The sequence below is a fragment of the Oculina patagonica genome, chromosome 9 (assembly GCF_052425735.1).
Source record: "Oculina patagonica isolate OP01 chromosome 9, crgOcupat, whole genome shotgun sequence".
In the NCBI taxonomy this organism is placed as follows: Eukaryota; Metazoa; Cnidaria; class Anthozoa; order Scleractinia; family Oculinidae; genus Oculina; species Oculina patagonica.
In genome coordinates, this window is record NC_135766.1 from 27006045 (window position 1) to 27031599 (window position 25555).

General features: G+C 36.4%; 2 protein-coding genes across 4 annotated transcripts in view; one reads left to right on the forward strand and one right to left on the reverse strand.

The window, feature by feature from the left end:
• The window catches only part of LOC144664616 (leucine-rich repeat-containing protein 9-like), a 39689-nt gene extending 35776 nt beyond the window's left edge, over window positions 1–3913 (forward strand). For all 3 annotated transcript variants that reach the window (XM_078525750.1, XM_078525752.1, XM_078525751.1), the window contains one exon: window positions 2981–3913. The gene's annotated coding sequence lies outside the window, so the exon portion shown is untranslated. The remainder of the gene's footprint in view (window positions 1–2980) is intronic.
• A 2786-nt stretch (window positions 3914–6699) lies between these two features.
• On the reverse strand, window positions 6700–17124 carry LOC144665641 (exostosin-1a-like). Its single transcript, XM_078526905.1, has 7 exons — window positions 16062–17124; window positions 12676–12997; window positions 9798–10046; window positions 9252–9347; window positions 9029–9118; window positions 7938–8098; window positions 6700–7166 (listed from the first exon to the last, which is right to left on the reverse strand). The coding sequence occupies exons 1-7, from the start codon at window positions 16973–16975 to the stop codon at window positions 6824–6826; spliced, it is 2175 nt and encodes a 724-aa protein (XP_078383031.1). The 5' UTR covers window positions 16976–17124; the 3' UTR covers window positions 6700–6823.
• Between the last annotated feature and the right edge of the window lie 8431 nt (window positions 17125–25555).

Sequence of the window (25555 nt, forward strand, 5' to 3'; positions counted from 1 at the left end):
TTTATGAGCTATGGATGTAACGATAAACGCAACGATAAAAAGCGGTGAAAATACCGCGCGAAATAACAAAATAAACATGTAACTATCTAAGTTTTTCGTTAAGAAAACGCACCTCAAAATAAACATGTATCTTCGAAGATGCCTCTGCTGTCCAATTAACCACTTAGAATTCTTTTCCTGTAGACACGAGTTTCCTTTCCTTGGAAGCGCACACGATTTGTACGTGCGAATATCGGAGATTATGACACAATTGTAGTTAATTTTAAAACCATTATTTTAAACACTTTCTCCTTTCATAATTCGCTCTTGCAAATATTAAATAAAACACAGTAAACGATTAGGTTATTACCACAGAGTCTCTGGGTAGATTTATTTGCATACCGCACGCATAGAGCTGTCACTTCTGCACGTGCAAATTTCTTACCGTCAATAATCTCCGCCTCTGTACTGAAAGTTACGCGAAAATGTAGTCAGTGTTTTAGAGAATTTTAGGTTGCCTTTAAGATCCAGAACATTATGAAAATTCTCTGTCAGAATGTTTTTCAGTGACGTGATAAAGACATTCAAAGAAAAAAATAAGCTACAGATTTCGAAAGAGAGTAGCTCGAGACCAAGAGGCGGAAATGATTGAAATTTCGTCTAGACTTTTTGTCTAGACATTTTCGCTATGAACGGTGCGTGACTGCCTGTGAATGAATGGCTATCAGCTAAAAGCATTTCGCCGTAAATAAATCATCCCTTGATTGGGGGGCGGTTCTAGCGGAGATAGTTTCTGTTGGTTGGAACGTTAAACTTTATTCCGCGTCTTAGGTTAATAATCATTGCATATTTAGCAGCTATATCAATACTTTTAAAGTTATGGTTTTTAATTTAGATCGTTTAAATACATTACATTATTTTGCGTTAATTGTTTTTGTAATTGTTGTATTATAAAGAAAAAATCTCGATGATTTGGTAAGTGCAGAATGCAATATGGAACAATTGAAAGTATGATGTTTTATATATGTTCGTGTTTATTTGCTTTACTTTACTTTCGGAAAAACTGTTCACAGGCTACTTGTATTCTTTCCTAGGTGTTCCTTACGTTACTCTTTGCAAACGTAACACGACACTTTCGTTCGTTTGTAACAAAATACTTTTGTTTTCCTTGAAAATGCCGTAACATGAAACTCTTGTTTTTTGTTTGTTTTACGGCGACATCGATGACATTTGTTTAATTTAATTAAGTTACGGTTTAAACTGCACGAAAGACGATTCTCAAAACTAAAGAACAAATCTAATCAAAAAACATCTTTTTCGAAAGGGTTTTTAAAACGCAGTACAGCTAGGATATTTGTTTCCTGGTTATCAGGTGTTCACGCCGAAAATCGCGGTGCAAGTTTTTGCATACCTAATTACGATTTACGAAAGCGCTGTGAACACGTCACACGCTCACTCAAGCATGAAGCCGAGAAGCACGTAGTGTGAAGATTTCTTTCAAGAAATGTCGGAACCGTCACGAAAGCATGTTCAAACACTAAAGCGGCAGAGGTTTTACAAAATAAAACGGAGGTTAGTTCAACCGATGGAGAACAAATAAAAGGAAAGGAAGTGACGGATGTAACATGATATTGTTGTTTTTTTCTCGCAGATCGCTGTGATGCCTTTTAAGTCTAATTAAATTAACGCCACGGATTCTACAGGAATTCAACCGCATTGAAAAGCACACCACGTTAGGCTTTAATACAAAATTTCTAAACACGTCACTGTTATTTTAATTTTCGATAGCTTGAATTTTAGTTTGTTATTGAAACAGCAAACGAGATACTTTTGTTTTTGTCAAAAACATGTAACATACTTTTGTTTTTGTCAAAAACGGATGTAACATGATGTTTATGGTAACGTGATTTATTTTCTGCAAAGAAGGCGACATTGATTATAACACAGATGTTATCAGGTTATCAATTAATTATGAGATGCTAGATCACCTTTTCTAAGAAAACAGCATTGCCATATCAAGAAATATTTCACATGATCTGCTATGACGCCTTATTGTCTAATTCAATTAATTTGTGGTTTTAACTTGGGGCCACGGAGTCTACACGAATCCTTCTGCAGAAGAAAAACGCAATGTTCGTGATGAAGACTGATCTGCGCATGCGTTTAGCACAAAGTATTTTTTCCAGAAAGAATTGTACCACAAGGAGAGCATAGTGCTTTCTGAAACAAATATATACCTTGAGTTCTTCAATTGTAAGTATCGTAATGGACTCCCCGATTTACCAAGGGCACACGGTCAGGTGCTCTCCATCCCCTCCCCCTTTACAGAAATAATTAATTAATTGATATTAATTAATTAATTGGTGATTAAAAGTTTACACCGCGTTAGCGGTTTAGTGGCTTAGTGGTTTAGTGGTTTAGTGGTTTAGTGGTTTAGGGGTTTAGCAAACGCCAACCCACCAAACCATCACAATAGTGCATTCTGCACTAAAAATGGATTAAACAAATTTAAATCCCCTGTCCAAATTCGTTAGTCCACGCATATCCATCGTTTACGGTAAGGCGACCGTTTCCGGTCGGGGGATCATTTCCGGTACAATCTGGGGATCATTTCCAGTCCTGGGATCATTTGCGGTCCAATTTGGGATCATTTGCGGTCCCGGGATCATTTTCGGGCCGGGATCATTTGCGGGCCTGTACAGGACTAAACTGAGGTTTTGAGTATTAAATTATTCGATTACAGAGAAGTCAACAACAACCGGCTTACCGCTAAACTGTATGTAAAAGTAAAATTTCACCTCTCGCCTGTTAGACCTTAACTGAATTTCTTCTTTTATACTTTTGAGCATATAAGGATCAAGATTTGTGGCGAATTTGTGAATGAAATGCTTTTTCCGACTTGAAATGCCCCACGCGCTCATGTAAACTTTATATTTTTTAGCTGGCGAGGGCCACTTAGCCTCGCTTCCATGAAACTTCCGGTTTTTTCGCGAATCGGTGTATTGGAACCTGCGAGGAATTCAACACCTGTTGACACAGTTATACCATGGTCACGTGACAAAAGAGGGGAGTTTAGCCAAAGAACGCATCTATCACAAATGGACGCGGGAAGCTTTCATTTCGCTGCTCTTAGTGTACGGTGAAGGGCTCAAGACTGAACTTGCGTTCATAGCATCAACAGGGACGAAAAGTGTTGTTCACAGTCGCTCGTCTTTTCTGCGCTCTTGTTTTCCATTTTGCCATCTTTTTAGCACGTCTTTAAGACAAAGGCGAAACGCCTTGGTATGAAAGATGGCCAAAGGACTAAGCCTGTTCGACACGTTGTAAATATCGTTTGAATTATAGTTTTGCAACTTGGATAAAGCTTGTATTTATACTTGTATAGCCAGTCTTACTGCTCCATAACGTTTTTTAACTCGCCCATACTTTCTGTATCATGACGTATTTATTGTTAGAAGAACAAACTGTACATAACACGTAATTGTGCCAATTAGGCCAAAAGTAAGGTTACTGTAAATGTCATTGAAAAGTTGAACATTGTCAAGGCCAAGTCTGTTATGTCATACTGTTCTTAATCTCAAAGCTTTCTTCACCTTAGAAAGTGTTTCTTGATGTTGTTGTAAATATGACTCTGGGACCCAGAGTGTACAAGTTTCCTAATCGACAGATTACATGTTCCTGGGACCGACCTTGTACCCAGTCTTTGTTCCTTGCTCAGCGCCATTCTCGTTCCCATGGCCCCTTTCGCTTCTCTTAGCCGGTGGAGCCTTGGCACGAGCAAGCCAAGGCCCCGCCGGCTAAGAGAAACGAAAAGAGGTATGGGGACGAGAATGGCTCAGCACACTCTCGTTTTATCCCAATGATAAGAAACGTATAATGATCAAGCAGTTCATGTCAGGAGTCATGCCTAGAAAAAATAAAGGTTACAACGATATACTGGGGTGTTGCCTGTGTGTTTGTTGTGAAGTCTGCTCGCAAAGCAAATTTCCGTGGGAGGAGCTATTACTGTTTAATAGTTTATATTTTTTTTTAAGATTTTTCTCGGCTCAAGATTTAAAAATAGAGTTTTTTCCGAAGGGATTACCAAGAGTTTCTTCAAGAATAATTTCTGGATCACCACAGGTGCCGATAGAGTTAATAATCAGCAAGATAGTGTTTAGTCATACAACAAGCGACCGAACCTGTGTGCAAGGGCACTGGATATTTCTTCAGTTAATGTTTATATACTTGTCCTCAAAATTTTCAATGTAAACCACAGTAAATCAAAACAAATATCTCTCAGAAATATATTTTTAATATTAACTCTGAACTATAATACATAACTTATGAACCAATATTACTTGACGTATTATTTTAAAATTCAACTTGCTAACCTCATTAACCATAAACAGCATAGCCAAGTGGGTTTGATGAATGGCCAAACATGTATCAAACATTTTACACTTACAATAATGAATAACTTACTATAATATTATAAATTCACTATAAAAAATATTTGAAAATGTCATGATAATGTGGAATTTAGCTCTTTGTTCTAACCAGAAACCCATATGGGTTGAAAGTTCGGTTTTTTTTTTTTTTTTTTTTTTTTTTTTGTTCTAACTCAAAAGACAAACTCACTGGCTAAGCAGGACTCCAACTCTGCTTGGTTGCAACCACTTTTGTTTTGGCTTTGGTCCATACAAAATAATGTTCCAACCCACTTCCCCCCCCCTCCCACATCTGATATGTTATGGTTGCACTAGCTGTCGCTGTGTGTATAAACAGCTCATTTTTCATGCTCAAGATCCCTCTTCCCCACCCATCCCTCGCACACCCCCCCCCCCCAAACAAGTGTCCCCATTTTAAAATATGCTGTTTTTCAGACAGCACTAGTGTCTTGGGGGGAGGGGGGGGGGACATTTCCCCAATAAAATGTCCTCTTCCAGGCTTTTTACTTTAGCATTTGTTAGATTAGCTGTAGAGATTTTTGTTTCTACATTCAACAAACCTTGCTTGGCTAGCCTTCATAAATGTTTTATTCCATTTAACTATGTGAAGTATCAAAATTACAGTACATATGAAAAATAAGATTTAGCTTTTCAAAAATACCTTTTTTCCTGTACTGCTCCATACCGTTAATGGAATAATAATTATTATATTGGTACCTCATAAATTTAAAACTTTTCTCTGAACAATAAACATTCTCTGTTATGAACATTAATTTACATGTATGATTAAGTTACTTTATGTGTTGATTAAAATCACAAATTATCCAAAAAAAATGGTGGATAATTTGCACATAACTGTAGCGTGACTTATTGTCTTTTGATTCAATGCATTCTCACCCTCAGAGCTGCCTGTCCTTAGCTGGTGGGGACTTTGCACAAGAAAACAGTGTTTCAGGGAGCACATGATTTTACTGGCTAGATTTTAACAAAGGGACTTTAAAATCTAACCAATCAAATAAACCATTTTACAGTATAAACCAGAAAGCCATGAACACTTTACCCTATCTTGCATATGTAAATTTTTGCAGAAAATCATCAAATGATAGCTCAAACTGCAGGAAATATAAACAAATGGACAGAGATGGAGCCAGGAGGTTTATTTTTCTGTGAATAATTTTTCAACTATTTCCTGTACTTCCTTTTTCAAAGTATAATGAAAATGTTCACGGTTTTCGTGTTCTCACTGTAAAATGCCTTTGCTATAAAATAATTTAAAATGGTTGATTTGATTGGCTATAATTAACTTACCTTTGTTAAAATCTAACCAAACAATTTAAGTGCTCTGGGGACTGACTCGTCCCCAGTTGTTGTTTGAGTCCGTCTTGAGTCAAGGGTGCTGAACGCAGAGGGAGTGCAATTTTCGAAAAGGGACAACTGGAGACGAGTCAGCTCTGAGGACAAGAATGGCATCAAAGGAGCATGTCAATTCCCCATTTCCTCATACGCGCGCGAGGGAATCACGGAGTGACATCAAACCATGCGAGACCGCAACACGCATCGTTGCTGAGTCTCGCGCAGGGATGAACACACCGGATCCCGCAGGGGCGTATAGAGGGAATCGGGTATTTGTCATTTTAGTCAAATTGAATCAAGAAATAAAATATGAAATCACACCATCTCTTCAAGTTTTAGAGAAAATGGTACACTTGCTCATTTTTTATGTTTCAAAACTGTGAACCACTTCATTTTGGGATTTTATGATTCTATAAGGAAAAAATCGAGGACTATACATATCTTGAGTAAATATGGTTACATAAATTTACACAGCCACATCAAAACATAAATAATTAAAATCACTGATCAGTATTTGAGTGGCATTAAAATTTTTAAAATATAAAACATGCATCACAACAAAGTGTGATTACAACGTAATTTAGAAAATTATAGAATGGTGTTATTGTATAGTATTAGAGAGTTAAGCACAGCGTTTTTGGGGGGGTTTTTTTTTTTTTGTTTTTTTTTAATTTTTTTTAATTTTATATTTTTTATTTAATTTTTCCGTTCCGCTTTTTATTAAGATACATCAACAATGTCCTTTACAATAATTTGTTTAGTAGTCTTACTAACAAATAAAAATATTGGTTTGTGCTTTTGGGGAATCACAAGAGCAATCCAGGGCTCATACACAGTCTTTTCAGGAAAATTAAGAACTTTTTCAGCCAAATTTCATTTTTCTTCCTAGATTTAATTTGTTGTGCACCAAAAAAATCTTGACTTGTTGAATTACTTTACTGAATTTTACTAGATGACAACTTTTTCCGACTGGGAAAACAGTTTATAAGGTTTCCATTATGTTTTCTATCCTTTCAAAACTTTGTAAGAACCCTGGAAAACTTATCGTTGCCCTTAATCTATCACTCTAATAACCTATACTGTTTGCGTAGGTTTGACACAGGATCCTTGTAAAGCAGCGGGTCCATTCTGATTTGGGATTTTACCAATGGCATGTATCCAAAAATTTCCACTAAAGACTCCATGCATCTCTGTCGAAGTTCGAAGAGCTGAACCAGTTTGGAGTACTTTGTGTTCCTGTTATACAGATCTTGAAATAACTTTTGAGGCAAGATTTTGATGGGTGGTTTTCTTGTGATGTCTGCGACAAGGAAATTCATGGCCAAATCCTCGCATGTACCATAATGTTCAACCATGCGATGAATCCTCGGTGAAAGATTGTGGGTGTACTGGAAATTGTAAAATCTGGAAAATGAATAACATTTAAGATTTAACACTTTAACAATAAATTTAAAACAACTTCATTGTTGAGACGACTGCACCAAACAAAATAGAATACTAAATAAGTTATCAGAAATCTGAATATCGAACTTATAATGGGTGAAACGAGTAATGACATAACCATGCGGCAATTGTGTCATACTTGGTAACATTCTCGTCCCCAAAGCCCTTTCGTTTCTCTTAGCCGGCTGGGCCTTGGCACGAGGAAAAAAAGGGCTCTGGGGACACAGGATTTCCAGTCCTAGATTCTAGGACTTCCGGTCTTCATGTATGCAGTCATGACGTTCCAAAAGAATATATGAGAGAGTCGTTACATTTTCGACTTCTGTTTAGGAATTCTTTATTCCAAACAGCCAATCAAAAAAATTCGAATTAATTCAAAAATCCTATGTCCTCAGAGCCCTCCATTTTCTCGTGCCAAGCCGGCTAAGAGAAATGAAAGGGCTATGGGGACGAGAATGACGTGGTAATCCCAAAACATTCATATGTTGGTTTAAAAGCTAAGCTAGAAACAAAATCATGGGACCATCATGTTTAATGGTGGTGCCACCCTCTTTAACATCCCAGAAAATTGGGAGAAATTTATTTTTTTCGAATAAGCAAAAGTCAATGCAAAAAAATCTCACTAAGTCGATTTTTTCCCCTTCCCAAAGCACACACATTCCATTTCAGTTTATCACAATTTGAACAGTATCCTTAAATATTGAATGAGTAATTTTAAAGAAAGCTTTATACCTGTGATAAAAAGCTCCACTTGTTAGGATCATGGAGAAGTGATTACTCCAGGTAGATGAATATAACCACTGTGATCGACCACTATCCCAGTAGTGGTCTCTGGCTGGAAAACCTACAATGCGGTCAGGAAACTGTCTCCATGTAGAAAACGCAAAATCAATCTAGAACATAGGATAAAAAGCAACAAGTACATCAGTTTAAGAAAGGCAGTTCACGATAAATTTTATGAAGCATAAAATTATTTTATACTACAAAAAATTTTAAGGACACAGTCAACCCTCCATAAAACGGACACGATAGGGAGCTGCTCTAACTGTCTGTCTTACCTAGAGAGGTATCTGTCTTGTAGGGAGTTTAGTTATAGTAAAATGACTGAAAACGACAGGGAAAGGTGTGACTAATTAATAAAGAGGTGTCCATCTTATAGAGGTGTCTGTTACAGTCAAAATACTCAGCGCGTACCACCTAATATTCCAAAGCAGTTTTGATTAACGGCGAACGGATTACCGTCCATTATTCGTTTCAAACATTCAAATTCAATTTGAATATTGTAAATCATCCAACCGTAAACACATGAGTTCGTGAACCTGTCAAAAATTAACCAATCAGATTGGTTTATTTTTGACAGGTTCACGTGTTTACATTTGGATGATTTACAATATTTAAATTGAATTTGAATGTTTGAAACGAATAATGCAATCCGTTCGCCGTTAATCAAAACTATTCCGGAATATTAGGCGGCAGGCGCTGAGTATTTTGACTGTAAGAGAAAATTTATTTTATTGTATTTTATTTAGGTGAATATGTCAGGAAAAGAGTTTGTATTACTTTGGTCTCTCCGGGATCACATAATGTAAGGGAACAAAAAAGTTGGTTGTGATATGTCCTCTCAGAGAATCAAGTCCATGGTTTTTGTCATTGCTGCACTATGCTGGCATAACAGTTATTAAGTACTAATAAGTTGCTCCTCACTGGTATTCAGATGAGTAATGAAAACTCTCTGAGTGCTTCAACAATGATTTGCCAAAAACAAAACTCCCCCCCCCTCCCCCCACCCAAATACAATATCATTGGTAACAAAGCGTACAAACCTCATCAGAATTAAGTTTGATATCCTCATCCAAGGATAAAATGGCATTTGTTTCTATCACTGTCCTGGGCACAAATCGACTGTTTCCTGTCTGTAAAGTACAGTCAACAAGAAAAATTAGTGATGAAACAAACTTTCTGTTAACACTCCCTAAGCCATGACATAAACATTATACCTTTTCTTGCTACAATCTAACAATAAAATAAAGAAAGTATTATCAGTACCTTAGTTTCTGGTCTCACAATGACCAATGGAGCATTTATTTGTGGCCATCTCTTCTTGTGAGCGATAGGAGCATCAGATGTCCATAATACTACAATCTGAAGAATACAATTCACACAAAATGAGTTAAAATTTTGGCTACATTCACCAATCACAGTTCAAAATTTACCACTGTAGATCTTGCCGCCTTTAACAAGCAGGTTGTAAGTTCGAATCCCAGCCCGGTATACATGTGCTATTTGAGTACCATAATTCATATCTCCTGTAAATGGTTTTACCTCCTCTCTAATGACACTATGTTGTGGACCCAGCCACACATACTAACACATCAGTTTGCAATCTCCCATAAATGGGCATCTTTACTGACTGTATTCTTAGTCATGGTTGTGGCAACATAAAAAACAACAACTTTTACTTCAACACCTGCCAATTATTTCCAATACAGACTAACAATTACTATTTATTACTAAAATAAAACTGTTTAACGACTACCAATGCAAGGAAAAAATTACTTTTAAGGGCACCATGCAATTTATTAAATAATTTACCTTAGAAATAAACTTTGATTGCCCAACATTCTTGATTAATCTAGAAAGAGCTGATGATTCCCTGACAACAGTTGTGGTGGTGTGAATGACTGCAGTGAATTTATCGTCTTCAATTCCCAGCTTGATGTTATAAAAAGGAAAGTCTTTAGGATCCATGGAATATTGAGGCCTTGTCACGAGCGCTCCAGGAAACGTATTCCACATTGGTCTACTGACACCTTTGTTTGGGAATAATCGTGAACGAATCATCTGAAAAAAAAAACAGCAAACCTTTTGTCAACATTACAGCAACATCAGAGTTTCAAAACAGTCGCCAATTACCAAGCATCACTGTAGGCACGAGAAATTTTCTTTTCGTTTAGTTTTAGTGTACATGTATGTTAGTTTTAGCAAACATTGTTTCTGTACATGTTATTTTTATTTACATATGGGTATATATTCTGTCCCGCATAATTTATTCAGTCAGTTGGTTTGTGAGTTTCGAGTCTACAGTCAAGTTCCTAGTCTACAGTTTGTCTTTATGGTTTTGTCACATTCCTCTTTGTAAGTTTCTCATTTATTTCCCTTTGTCGTTTTTCTGCTTTTCCTCATGTCGTTTGCTGAAAGTTATTTTTATGCTCATTTCTGTGTTTGAAATTTTGTTCTTTTCAGTTACCGTGTTCATTTTTTATAAAATGTGTGTATGGACTTTTATGCAAGATGGATTTCGTGTGATTGCATTTGAGACTATGTTGTGGTTGAATTTTACTTTGGTTTTAAAAATTTATTAAACCAGTTTGATTTTTATTTTCCTTTGTTTCAGATTATGATAATGAACATAAGACAATGAAAAATAAAAATCAAACTGGTTTGAAAAATTTTAAACCAAATATAAAATTGAACCACAACAACTGCAATCACACTTGTCAAAAATGTGTCAAAAAAATGTCACAAAAACTGTCTGGTGTTCATGGTACCACACGCAGGACTGTAAATAATCACCCCTGGTATCTATTCAAGAAAATCTGCTAAGCAATATAATGCATAACAATATTATAAGCAACATATTGGTCACTTTGTATCTGACATGATTTTAAAATTTCTTAAACAACAACAAACAACCCTACAAAACTGACAGAGTCATTCACCTTCCACACATTTTCATATTGATGACCTAACTCAGTTATTTGTATATTTTCAGCTATCATGAATTTAAAGTACAACTGCATTTGTTAAGCATTCCTAAGTGAAAACGTAAAAAAATGTTTTACTTATAGCCATTTTCTTTCAATGATATTGATTATGATATTGATGGCAAAATCCACTTAGGATATTGTGAACTCTTTTTGCAAAGTGAAGGCATATTAAACCGATACTGTTTGTGTGAAAATTTTTATCTAAATTATCTTCTTGTGGAGAACACTATGGAACTGAAATTTGTCCAAATTGTTGTTGTTTTTTTAAAACTAAGCTATCTACAACATCAATCTCAATTTTTTTTAATATCATTCACATGTCAAGCAAAACAGATTTGTTATATTATTTATGCACAGCTTCCAATGGTAAGGTCCAACAAAATGCGTACTGGTAGACTGCATAAAGTAGTTTACATTGCAAAAGAAAAGTTTCACTTTTGGACAATCTTTACACAATGAAATAATTTGGTCAACTCAGCATGTCTTGTTTTATGGAAGCTTTCAATCAGCTTTTTCAAACTACTGGTATTTAATATCACTATCAATATAAAGCCTTTATTTTAAAAGATGTTATAATATGTATAATAGAAAAGAAATTTTTATAATTGTTCACTTTATTATTAGGACACTGTACACTAATGGACACTGCTGAAATCAGTGATTGAAGTATTACTAACATTAGATTCTATACAATGACAGAGAAATTTCTTTTAATTATTTGTATTAAGAGTATCTCAAAACAGGGAGGGAAAACACTTGATTCATTTCAAGTTAACAATACCGTCATGCCGTGACCAATACAGCCGTCAGTGTCATTAAATTGTTTCAAGGCTTTTTCGCACTGAATTTCTATAACATACTCTTCCAGAAAACAAATATTTGGCAGTATTTATGGAAAACATGATAAAAACCTCTGGTTTGCAAATATTATGCCAAGAAATGCATTTGCACCAAAGAATATTAAGATGTAGTGAAGCTAATGTGTTTTTTTAGTAAATGCCAAAGGCGTACCTAGAAAAAGAAATTCTGAGTGTTCCCAACAGAAGTCCAACCTATAACCTCCTGATGAGTACTTCATATGCTCTACCACTGAACTATGTATACAAGACTCATGGTAGCTAGGCAATTAAGAAAGGTTAAAGTAACAAACATCTTGTATTCTGCTAGGATTTAAAGGTTAATGTCATGCCCTCAGAAAAACAAATATAAGTGCCAAAAAAAGACCTTTGACCTTTCTGTTGATACTTTGGATGCTCTACCACTGAGCTATGGGAGACCTGTGGTAGCAACGGCATTAAGCCAATTTAATGTGACCAACATCCTGTATACTGCTAGGATTAAATGTTGATGTGATGCTTTTGCACGAGAACATGTAGTTGAACCCCACCTTACAGTAGCTCATGGAAACCCACTTAATATAGACACCTCAGTATTGCTGCCAATTTTTTTGGTTCCCAGCTGATACACTTTCTCTTAACTAAACCCCTTCAGGGCAGACACTTACTGTGGCCCCTATATAGTAGACTCACATGTTGTAATTCAATTTAACCCTGAGTACAATCTGGCATTTTCCCTTGTTTATATTCATTATCATATATTACAATACACCAGAACAAAGGAAAATGCCAAATTGTACCAAGGGTAATTTAATTAAACACCAACATATATATACCTGTATAAAATGCATGAGAACTGTTTCTTACCTCTAACGTGGTAAGCAAGATCTTCTCTACAGATGAGAAATATGCTTCGTAAAGAAACAGAGCTTGTTGCTTCATGGCAAGGATTTGTTCCTTACTGTAGGATCTCACAACAGACGGGATTTCAGTCAGGAGGCGTTCTTCGCCCTGAACAAGAGCCTTGCTCCAATCAATCACCTCAGAAAATGGGAGCTCCCAGCCGTTGCTTAGTAACACTGGAATACAGCCAGCCTGGAGGGACTCCAAGAATCGATATGATCCTAAACGTCTCCCCCGAGGAGCCAAACAAAACGTCGCATTTTTTAAAAGCTCATCATAGTCATACCTGTAAAGTAAAATAAATATTTTATTACACAACAAAGACAACTAAGGGCCGATAACTGAAATCGACCAATAGAGCACTTTCTACAAGTGTTTTTCGATTATGAAGTCAAGTAATAAATCTCTTATTAACCAAGCACGCTCAGGACTGTACTGGGAATTTGTATATTGTCAAGACCTAGCGACATAATTTTTCTAGCGACCCTCACACTTGTTTAATGAGATACATCTGGATACTTCTTCTTAAGGCAAAATATTTTGTCTTGATTGTGAAAGAATCATTTTTCAAGGCACTGTGTATACTTTTAAAGGTACATTGTTTTAGATTTAAAGCTTATTAACATAGTAAAATGTTTTGCTAATTTTACATCTTCACAAAAACCACAATGTTTTGATGGCATATTTTTAGAGTTAATAATTAATAAGCCTCTAATAAAATCCATCAAACCAGCAATTAAGGAAAAAGCCAGGCTTGTAATGGGTGTTTATTAAAGATTTAATATCACTAATGGGCAATTTTTTATTATTAAAAATTTAAAAAAGGATATTTAGCAAATTACTGGCTTCAGCCACGGGAAGCAGTTAAATTAATTTGTAATTATCTTACAAACCACTATGGAAACCATCCAAAACCAGGCAAAACCAAGTAGAAACAAGCGCCATTTTTATTATTATTTTACATAATGCTAAATGAAACGAATCGTATGCAGTGTATCAGTCATACAGGCCATCTCCCCCAAATGCACAAGTTCACAACGCTAAGGCATATTTTTTTCATGCATTTACAGCTTTCATCCTCCCAATGTATAGCAATCATTGTTAAGTAGTAATTCACGCATGCTCAAAGTTAGTCTTGCACCCCAGAAAGTCGTTTCTTAGATATTTGACTGCTTACAACTCTCTTTATCTTTTCTGTGTAGCCAGGTGTAAACACTCTGTAAAGATTCCTATACTAATGCAGTCAACAAAATTCCTATGCATTTACAGACGTAAACATTTGTCTGTGGATGTGCCACTTCTGCTGTGACTGGCCAATAAATATGTTGTGAAAATCTGTGAAATCAGCTTATCAATCATAGTTATCTTTCATGTCTGGGTTGAGACTGAAAGAATAACAGCCTGTATTATTTACAGACAAAATGTTCGTAAATATCACAATGTTTATATAAGACATACAAGATAACCCAGTTATTGCATTTATACAATTACAAGGCATGCATGGGAAATACCAAAAAGATCTAGTATTGTTAACATTCCTAAATGTAAGCCCAAGTATGTAAAAAGATAAGGGTTAGCTCTTGAAGAATGACCTAGTCTTGAAGGATGACGTAGTCTCCGATCATTAAAAGTCTCAGACTGTAGGTCGATATTGTTATTTTGCACATTTTTCATGAACTATAACAATATATTTAGTCAGAGTATTCTTATTTTCATTTTACAACATACTTTAAAACAGTATCTAGTTTTGAGTTTCATATCTGATAACCTGCAATACCAGTGATTGAGAATTTTGGAAAACTATATTATAATTTTTAGACAAAATTCCATTCAAACAAGATTAAGACCATTGGAAAAGTACAATGTTACTTAAGGTTGGGACTAATTTAGCACAAAATGTGGTATTTTAACTATTTCTCTGGCTCTTATAATATTCTGATCCTCTTCAATGATTTCCTACTAATTGATGTATATTACAATAAAAAGGCTTAAATATTTAAAAAATCTTCAGGAAATGTCTGAAACATTATCCCACAATATTATGTAAAGAACAGAATTGTGTTTTCACTCACTAATGTTATTACGCACCCTGGAAAGCAGTCAAAGACTACATGCTATCACGCATCAAGCCACAAGAAAAGTGGGCCTTTGAACAACAGAACCACTCTGGTTACAATATTATATACCAAGTAAAACTAACAAGCCCATGAAAATAAATAAAGGAAAAATTTCTCCTAGAGGATAAAGTTTCAAAGATTTTCACATTCTAGAAATTCAAACTAACTTTATCAAGTTGATTATCTTGTGAAAAAATTAAATTATAAATATTATTTTACTTTTCTAAAGAAATCTCTTTTAGTAATTTAAGTGTAAAATGCAATTTATTAAAAATACTAAATTAAATATATTTATTCAGGCTTAGGACAGCCAGTAAAAAGGTGGACAAATTTTAGTAATTCCAAGTTTGCTCTAGTCTTGAGAAAAGACAAGACTTCTTTTGTAAAAGTTCTATTTGCATGAAAACAAAAAACCGCCAAATGATGGATTTAACCACTGCTTTCAAATTAAAGCAATGTATTCTCCAATAACATCATAAGTCAATATAGTATGTGGTTTTCAATATCAGATATCATTATGCTTGGCACAAAATGTCTTGACCACAATCAAAAGAAAATGTTTTGCAGATATTTAAGTGAAAGTACGTATTGAACATATTGTGCAACGAAATAACGATCATTAAAATATCTATATTATACATTCAAAATTGACTGAGCAATGTTTGTGATGTCAAAATACTGCTCGAGAAACTTAATCCAGTGTTAATTGACAGTCCAAGCGAACTTGCATTGTAATGTATGCATGACACTAAATAAATAAACCAAGTTCTGTGAAAACATTTGGCTCAGGAATACGCAAAGATGTGGTGGATTTCACGACGAACCATTTCATACCAGATTAACCGGCTCGTACACATTGACAAAAACACATAATTAGCTCTTTAGAAAGAGTCACAAAAACTCCCACGTGGAGGGAAATTATGAGATTATTCCTAGATCGTTTGAAAGTCGTAAAACGCCGCCAAGCATTGTTAAAATCGCCATTTAACAAAAAGTTGTTCACAAATATGTGCTTAGACGCGGCGTGAAATGTGCCTTCGTGCAGAAATGGCTGATTTGGGAAGGTACATTCCAAGGATTAAATCTGCTAAAGTAAAACAATCTAACAGGCTGTAAGCTTAATTTGTATGCAGCGAGACACAAGTTCGACTTGGATACAAGAAGATTTTAATAGCCGTTTTATATTTCAAATCATTTAACGACTGAAATGAATCAAATGCTCATTACACTTACTTGTCGTATTCCTCATTGTCCTTTTCGCATCTTTCATCCATGATTTTTCGCCAGTTCTTTCCATGCTTGCAAGTTGTTAAAAGCACAATGTCGTTTCCGTTGTGAATATGGTAAAATGAGTTCCTAGACTCGCTTCCTATACCATTAAGATAACGTTTCCCCTTGAAGGCAAGTTTATATTTCCTATTTAGAGGAAATACTGCACAACTCGACGGAGCATCCACCGCGTTGCCTTTCTGCGGATGACTTTTCAGAAACAGAGGGAAACTAATGTCAAAACCAGGTCTAAATAAGTCCGTTGAGAGCGATGCTTTCGCTAAAATCGCTTTGCCAGTATCGAAGCGTAAATCTTCAGAATAATCCGGCCAAGTTCCAGAGAAAAGATTAAATATTACATGGTTAGTTCCACCATTCCAATGAGGCAAGGACGAGACCTTGGGAGGCAAATCGTGCACATAATCCTCGCTTAGATTATCGCGGTCCAGAGTATCGACGGATGGTATAAATAAACAAGCCTTTTTCGGGTCATCTGTATAAAATCTACTCTCTCTTAGTACCTTTAACAATTTACCGAACAAAGGAGAAATCTTCTCGCCAGTTTGAATTGGATAAACATAAACTTTAAAGTCATTCAGACACTTCGTCCTATCAAAACATGTTTCCATAGTACATTTTTCTTTCGGCACTGTTGCACGTTCATGCCGAAAACCGGCATGATCTCGCAGAATATATTCATCTTTTGTATCTAAGAAGCATAGCCTTTGCTGTTGAAGCTGGAGTCCGCCGTTGGCTCGAAAACTTGTCCTTGTTGTTGACCGACGCCACAAACGGGTCGATTTTCTGTATACGATGAATGCACTGCAGCACAGCAAACTGATCAAAAATATCAAAGAATACCTCTTCTTTGCATTCATCTAAGTCCTTGAAACTGGTTTTCATCTATACTGCCGTAGCTCCCTTCCAAAGTCCCTAAATAAAACGAGAAATACCAAATAATTCATCAAGAAATCCGACTTCCTCGCCGCCGCATCGTGACATGACAGCTAGTGGGAGACAACTCACTGAGACAGTGTGACGTCATCTCACCGGAAAAAGGAGAGGCACTTCACAAACCGGAAGTAGGGGTGATCTTGGCAGATTCCAAAATTATCAAATGTTTTCAAATATTTTAGAGTGGAAGCCAAAACAAACAGTATAAACACGACTGAAAAGATTCTTTTAATCGAACGCCTTTTCGCGCTGCATTGTTTAATTTTTTTCCCGATCAGTGTTATTACAGAGCAAGTGAAACTGCTTGAGTTTGTTCTTGGAAATTTTTACTTATTACATGTAAGTAAATGCGGAAGGAAGTCTAAACGGGAATATCACACGTTTTTGTTAATCTCTATTTTAAGAGGAGGATTCTTTTCTGGACCACTGAACAAGCAAAAATTCCCTAATGCTCATTACCATTTTAAAATACCAAGATTTCATAAAAATCTATTTCGGTTTTCAACCCTCGCGCGCTGAAGCGTGATGGTTCGCTTTGCCTACAATTACCTCACCGAACCCTGCCGAACATTCCAGCTGAAACGTTTTGTAAATATTGGCAACACAAGTAAGGTAGCGGTACGGCTGTTTGTAAAGGAAGGTAAAATAATTGGAAAATTTCCAAATGGTGTCGATAAGCAACCACAGTTGGCAGTTTTAACGTCCGTTTGTAATCTTTGTAATCTATATATCCTGAGATCGTCTGTTCGCCGCGGGGCGCAGGGAGAGTGAAGTTTCACTTTGAAAACAGTATATTATATGATGTAATGAATAATGAAAATGAACTGCGGAGAGAGAGTGAAATGATCGTCGAGTGAAAAGATGGAAGAAGCCTGAAAAAATCGGGCCACCGGCCGTGATCGGCCGAGGCGCGACGATCATTATCACTCTAGTATATTATATATAGTAACCTAGCAATGAAGCTGTAGCTTTCAAGACCTTTCTATGAATCTGAATCACTGGGGAGGGCATCAAAAAGCTGATAGATTTCATCAGTACAATATTTGGCGTATAAAATTTAGAGCCCTAAAGCTTTGAGTCAGCTTTTTTTACAATCTCTAAAATATATTTTTATTTTTTTGAAAAAAGCACTTCTAAGGCGCAATTAGAGTTTTTAACCTGTGGCGTAGAGAGCAAAGTAACGCTTTTTTCACTGCGTGAGCGTTATTCGAGAAGATTGTACAATACGAGCACTTAAACATTTTTTTCTGAAAAGGAAAAAAGAAATCGACTGGATCATGGAAAGGGCCAGGCATAACATAACCTAAAACTTGTGAAACTAAAAAACGTTGTGTTCGATTGCTTTTGTTTTCTATCAATATTTACTTTTTTTGTAGTATCGGATCAGTTTAAAAAATGTATTTTTATTAGCTTTTGCTTTGCATGAATATTTATAGATAAAAAAAGTTCAACGATAAAATAGTTCTCTGGTAGTATCCCTCTAGTAGCAAAAATGCTAAGTAGCTCTAAGTTTGCAATCAGCCCCTGAGGCCATGTCAAAATAATTATCTAAGATTTTGGGAAATACTGTTGTACGCTAACAAAATGGTTTCTATTCAAATTTTAAATAAGAATGCATCTATTTTCTGTCTCTCGGCTTCCCTTTTAGCTCTGTTTTAGCAGAGCGCCAGGAATGCGCCTTCGTTCCCAAACCGCATCAGATAAAATTTAAGGCAAAGTAACATTTTTTTGTACCTCACACTCCTGGAGTCAAAATAACTGGTAAGATCTTCATCATAAGTAGATTACTAAATATAAACGTATTTCCTAGAAAAATAACGGGAATGACATTCTTTTGGCGAACTTTTTGTATCTAAGATTAAACAATTTATATGTTAATTGAATTGTCTTTTTCTTTCAGAACTTGCTTAACAATAAACTGAGAGTTAAAATTAAAGGTATCTTTATTTGTAAACAACAATCATCATTTGTCCTAAAATATTCATCCTTGATAGAAATTAAGAAACCGAAAGTTGCGCTCAAACTCTAATTAATAACCACATATCGCTCAGAAACAAATCTATCCAAAAATCTGATATCATACATAAATAACAAACTGTTTTTTTCTTAGTACGATTAGCTACTAAAAGCAAGAGCCTAATTGTACGGATATTTTAAGAAAATGTGTATGTATTTCTGGTTTAAAAATATAACATTTCGCATACATACAGGAAGGGAGTCGAACCCGGAAAGTGTGCAATCAATAGCTAAAGTGAGTTATATAAGGAAACATTTCACACTGACAGAATTATCTATCAAGCCTGAATTAAATAAAAAATATTGTGAAGTGAAGAGAATAGTTCAGCATCTACCAAAAGAGTCCTGGTTTTAATTAACTTCAAAGAAACTTTTCTGGTTCAGGTTGCGATTTTTAAGAAAAAAACCTATTCTGAAACTCACAAATCATTCTTCTGATTCGAAAGAATTGCTCGCTACTTACCAATTAAACTTGGCTTCCCTGTTCTGAATATACACCTCAGAGCTGAACACAAGAATGAGCAATTTAAATTTCTTTTGACTTTTTAATCAGTCTTTGCCTCCCTTTTATGGCAAACCTTCATAAAAGCACCCGAAGATTTCCGATTATTCCTATTGGCCAATCAGAAATAGCACAAGAACTCCGAAGTACTCCGAAGATTGACACGTCAACTTAACGACATCAGAAACGTCGTGTTACCTAGCAACAAATCATCTGAAAGCTGCTGGCTCGGAAATTCTTGAAGAGCGAGTTCACGATCTAGAAAGAGAATTTGCAGCCGAGGAAAATATGCAAGCAGATTTTTCTCGTGCGTGGCAGAAAGCTGTACTGACATACTAAAGAGACCGAATTTTGTGTCTCTTGAAAGTCAAGGGTTGAAAAACTAGGGTAACAGACCCGAATTCACTGGAATCTAAGTAACTAAGGGCAAAAAGGGTTGTTGTAATTTAATTTTTCTTTCGTACCCTCAAGGGTGGCCTTTTGAAATCTTTCACTGAATAAAACATAACTTTGAAGTTTACACATGGCAACGACCACTTTATTAGCAATATTATCTTTTCAGTTTACTTATAATTTAGTGAATCAAAAAGTAGACTATCGAGCCGACAGGGCTTTTCACTATTGATATGCCGACAAAATAGTAACACGATACTAAATACAGGAAAATCTAGAAACTCTGCTTCCTTAGATAAAGAGAACTGTTGAGTGATATATTAAGTGGCGCTTGTTCATTTTATGTAATGATCATAAATTACCATGGTGATTAAGATAAAACAAGGCGGGACCGCCTTTGAACACTTTTACATGCAAAAACAACTTTTCAATCAACAAACTGAGCTGCACAGCGGCCACAGCTGATGTATGTAGATATCCCAAGAGATACTCAACCTCATTGACACGTAGTCCTCAGACTACGAGCAGTCCCTATTTTTTTCGCAGAGTCCGTCGAGCTTGATGCGAAAAAAAAAATGATCGCGCGGGGGGAAGAGGCGGGGCGAGGCGAGAAGTGAAAAAAATATTTTTTTCGCTTCTCATCAACAATATACTGTGAATATAAACTATAGCGCTTATTAGCCCGATAAGCGTGATTCGCAAAGTTTGAATTAACACTCCTCGTTTTAGTTTTATTGTTGTAAAATGAAGTTTATTATGTCTTAGAACTCAAACGAAAGCTGTAACTTTTGTCAGACTCCTTTTCTTTCAGTATTATTTAGCTTGCCACCTTTTAGAAGTTTTCGAATTATATTTGGTTGCTGTCAGCTGTGTCCGGACCAAGGACCTAGCCAGGAAAATTAGTTAAAAATTTTAATTTGTTACTTCACGGTTTTGGACGAAAACTCAAGCGGTCAATCAAATTTTTTGCACTAGTCGAAAGATTATTCCCCCTACATCAATTCTACAGAAAAATTATCTCTTTTAGCGCGCTCGGTTCCGATATACAGGAAATACAAAGAAAACCAGAGGTGATTTGAGGCGCCATGAACAAATAAACATCGCGAAAACAAACTTCACCTACCTTCACGTCGACTTGAAATTTTCGAAATTGCCGCCAGCAGGAAAGCCTTCGAAGACAGCAAACAGATCAAGAAATCTTTGGAAAGGTTCGGAAAAATACACGATGAACTGAAAGTGTCCGGACCAAGGGCTGTCCGAATTTAGGGCCACATACTGTACTGTAGAACGCACGCAGCTCCAGGCGCATAAAATTACGAGACTAAAACGAGCGTAATTCTTTTCTCCCTTCTCGTGCAAATTAGGAACAAGTAATAATAATAATAATAATGACTTTATTACGAACATTATCACAATGGTAAATTAAGTATCTCCATTTTGCCTACTAGATGTTATACTTTGTTTATGAAAAGCCCTGTGCATTTGTTACGATTTGTGCCTGTTTATAATTCGCCCAATTTGAGATAAGAATTTATCACTGAGAAAGTTCCCTCGTTATAACTGTTACAATTTGAATACTTGACAATATTATTAAGTAGATCGAAATCTTCGCTCCAGGAGATCAACACAAAATGTATTTAGGGTTTTGGGTGTTACTGCCAAAAAGTGCTTTAGGCTAGTAGAGTCCCGGGGGGGGGGGGGGCAACCGGTATATTTTTGGGTGGGTGTGCCGCTGGGAATTTGAAGCCCTTACCCTATACCAGACCATGTTCAGCTGATTTTTGCAACCCTATACTAGACTAGACACTGAAAATCCCTACCCTATCTCAGACTTGCATTTTGTTAGAACTGTATCATTATCAGTGTTTTAATGGAAAACCATCTGTGAACAACGATGCCGCGATGATTTTATTTACGTTAAGGAAAGCCTCTTTCTCTTCCGAGTTTCTGGACTATATTCGTCATACCGTCGATCGGTTTCCCGGCAAATGCTACCCTTTTCTAGACCAAAACTCTCTGATTTCTATACCCTATCCCAGACTTAACTGCTTGAAAACCATACCCTTCACAGCGGCACATACCTATATAGCTCATGTATGGGAGTGTCCCCCCCCCCCCCCGGGAGTAGAGTACACCATCCCTCTAGTCTAAAAGCTTCGTTTCAGCTTTACAAAAATCTGTCGCCTTGGAACGAACTGATAAGAAACAAATAAGTTGCACAATCAGAAAATTTGTTAAATAGCTACAACGGATCTGTGACACACGCAATTACCTCTTTGTAAGAAGGAGCGCTAAGCAAATGATAAAGAGCGAGTGTAAAGCCGGAAGGAAAGAGAATCCTCCAAATGCGTGCACCACCAGGGGTCCCGGAACCGCCGCCTGTTTCAGGCTATAAAAAACACGTCGACCTTTTACTTCTAATGTAGGCAAGACTATAGCGACAAACAAGTGCAGGAAATTAGTAAAAATCTTGAGATACTTTATAAAAAAAGTAAACTGATCGCCAGGGGAAGAGATTGAAATAGAAATAAGAAAAAAACTGAAAACAAAAAGTAAAATATATTTGCCCGATCTTTTGGTTTAAAAAAAACAATGAATCGTTCATTTTCCATTTACCGGTATATGTATTCAAAAAAAAAACAGTGGAGGGCTTACAAAAAAGGGCCTTTTTTATTTAACCACCTGGACGGCCTATAAATACCCGGAGGGGTGAAGGAGGGTTCTAACCGACATTTACATTTTACAGGGCTTTTCCTAACCGCGTAAGCGACCAAAAATAAACAACATGGAGAGAAAGACAACTAAAATAATTTAAACAAAGTTTCCCCATATTTCGGCCCAACACAAGCAATACTCGAGTGCTGAGGAAGCTTTGTGTTACAAACCGAAATATTTGTTTAAAATATTTTTAGTTTTTTGTCCATAGTTTGGTTTATTTTTGGTCGCTTACGCCGTTAGAATCAGTCTGCCGTCTATATTTTACAGTTGATTTCAGTTTACTTTGGCCGCCCGCTTTGCGAAGTTCGATGGGAAATTAACAAAGTTTCCAATTTCCAAACGAACTTCGCAAAGCGGGCGGCCAAAGTAAACCGAAATCAAGTGCTGTAATGATAAACCAAAATTTAGCCTTTTTAGCTGTCTGATCAGCCTTGCGTTTGGTTTATCGTTTTACTCTATATTGCTGATCCTGAACTACGCCAAGATCCGGCTTCACTTCGCTGCTGTTTGTAGAAATGGTCCTTTCATTATTATGGTACCGTCTATATTATGCATTTTAAATCATTCACTGATCCAGGTTTTCAAGAGATTCGGTACCACTCATCGGTTTGTCGCTGTGGTCTCGCAGATTTTTATCACTTTCTTGCAGTCAATCTTTCTCTTGAAGTTCGACGATCGGCTGATATATACAAAAGCGGGATAATATTGCAAAATGAGAGTTTCCCCTATCATAAGTGGAAAAACGGCTTACGAATCTGAATATCAAAACATACTCATACTCATACGGCCGAGAAATTTGCGTACGGACCCGTCAAAAAATAAGTCCGGACCTGACCACTTTTGTAGAGGAACAGTCAAATCAGAACGGGGCCATAGGCGGCTATGGCCCCGTTTTGATTTGACTGTTTCTCTACAAAAGTGGTCAGGCCCGGACTGTTTTTGTGACGGGTCCGTACGCAAATTTCTCTTCCGTGTAAACGCGCCTTGCAGCCTGTTTTTGGAAATATAAATGAATCTAGTTTGCGAGGTAGTCTGTTTTTTTTTTCTTCCTGTGCTGTAGCCTTGTTGCCTGCAGTGTATTATGCGATACGAAAGCTGGGAATGGCATTGAGAAGGACAGAACTATTCTTAGTTGCATTCGCTTGGCGTTAATATTGCCGTAAAATCCCTAGCTAATATCCAATATGACTTACTTTATTGTAGTCTTCTAGTTCAAATTTTTTCCTTGAAGTCACTCTTTGGCGATAAACTAGCTTGGCGCTTTCCGTGAGTGAATTTCATAATTATGGAACCACGCTGATGAATGTAAACTGATAAAATATTTCGAAAACGTCGGCTGAAAACTGAAAAAAGTGTCATTAAAATTCGTGCCACAACTTCCTGACCTTCTGACGTAAGAAGATGCATTTTTAAATAAAAGGCTTCTTATTTAATAAATATTCTTTGATTTTAAAGAATTAGAAATTCTTGCTTATGAGATAAATTTCAGCAAACGCGCGCGTGTGAAGATTATTGACTGATCTTACGCGTGGAGTAAAGCAGTAAACTAAAGACTGCAAAGTCAACGAGGTTAGTCTAACCAAGCAGGTTTTTTTAGTCTTTACTTAACGTTAACTTAACTTAACGTTAATTTCTTAAGACAAACGTGACCGTTTAAAACCGCTGAGTAAATATATAAAGAAAAATAGTTAATTAGACGCTCGAGACAGCACTTTCTCTAATGGACGGAAGCCTATAGCTAAATGGTGCTTATATGGAGACTCCCAATTAACTGTCGAGAAATTTAGTGATTATTAAAAATAACCACTTTTCGGAAATCGGTAATTGGTTATATAAAATATTCACTGACATTTTTATTGTACAGCAAGGAATTTGAACATTCAATTTCCATAAGTGGTAAACGAAGGAACCAAATTGATCTTAGTGGTTATCTAACTAACGATAAAATGTACGAAACCGACAGCTAAAAATTGCGAAAAAAATTGTTTACCATGCCAGTATTTCTTTTAATGAAAAAAAGGGTCAACTGAAGTTACTAAAAAATATAAAAAATTCTTCAGGCTCAAATGTCAGTTTAGCCAGAAAGGTGTGTTTGGCGCAGCGAGGTCCGTACAGAAAATACCAAGGGCAAATATTCTCTTAGCATGTAGCCTGCGAGCGGCCACCTGGACACGGGAGCGGCGATAGCCGCGAGTGACTTATTGGCGCCACTCCCCGCCTTATCGCTACGCTTGCCACCGCGCGTGCCCAAGGTATATTCGCGCGTGCCCCACGGTGAGCCTGCTCGCAGGCTACTTAGCATGGTTCCAAGCACGATTTGAGTGAATACGAACCATAGAAATTCTACCCCCCCCCCCCCCAGATTCTTTGAAAATATTGGACCGGCAGTAAAGCATTCTGATTGGCTAATTTTAGTCATTGGCCTTTTCAGGTCTTCCCAGCTGCTCAGCTGTCTTAGTCATGCAATAAACAGCGATAGAAACTACGCACTGAAATGTCTAATTTGATAATTATTCCTTTTTTCCAATCCAAACTAAACTTTGAACCGTTTTTGAGATACATCATACTAGTATTTGCACTCATTTTGCGTGTAATTTGTATCGGTGCAGTTGGATAGTCAAGACCCTCAATAAAAGGCGTAATTCATGCGGATAGGCAAGAGCATGTTTATATGCCCCTGGAACTATGCTAATTTTGACGTTCATATTTAGTTTCGAGTCAGAACATTTCCAACTGAAAAACTTCTTTTTAAATTGATAGCCTATGTGAAGGTTCGAATATATAAATGAAAAAAAAAAAGATTTAACGTTTTATCTTTTGCAGACAGAAGTTTCTTTCTTTGGGGTAGCCGGGTGACGCAAAAGGCATATTGCAC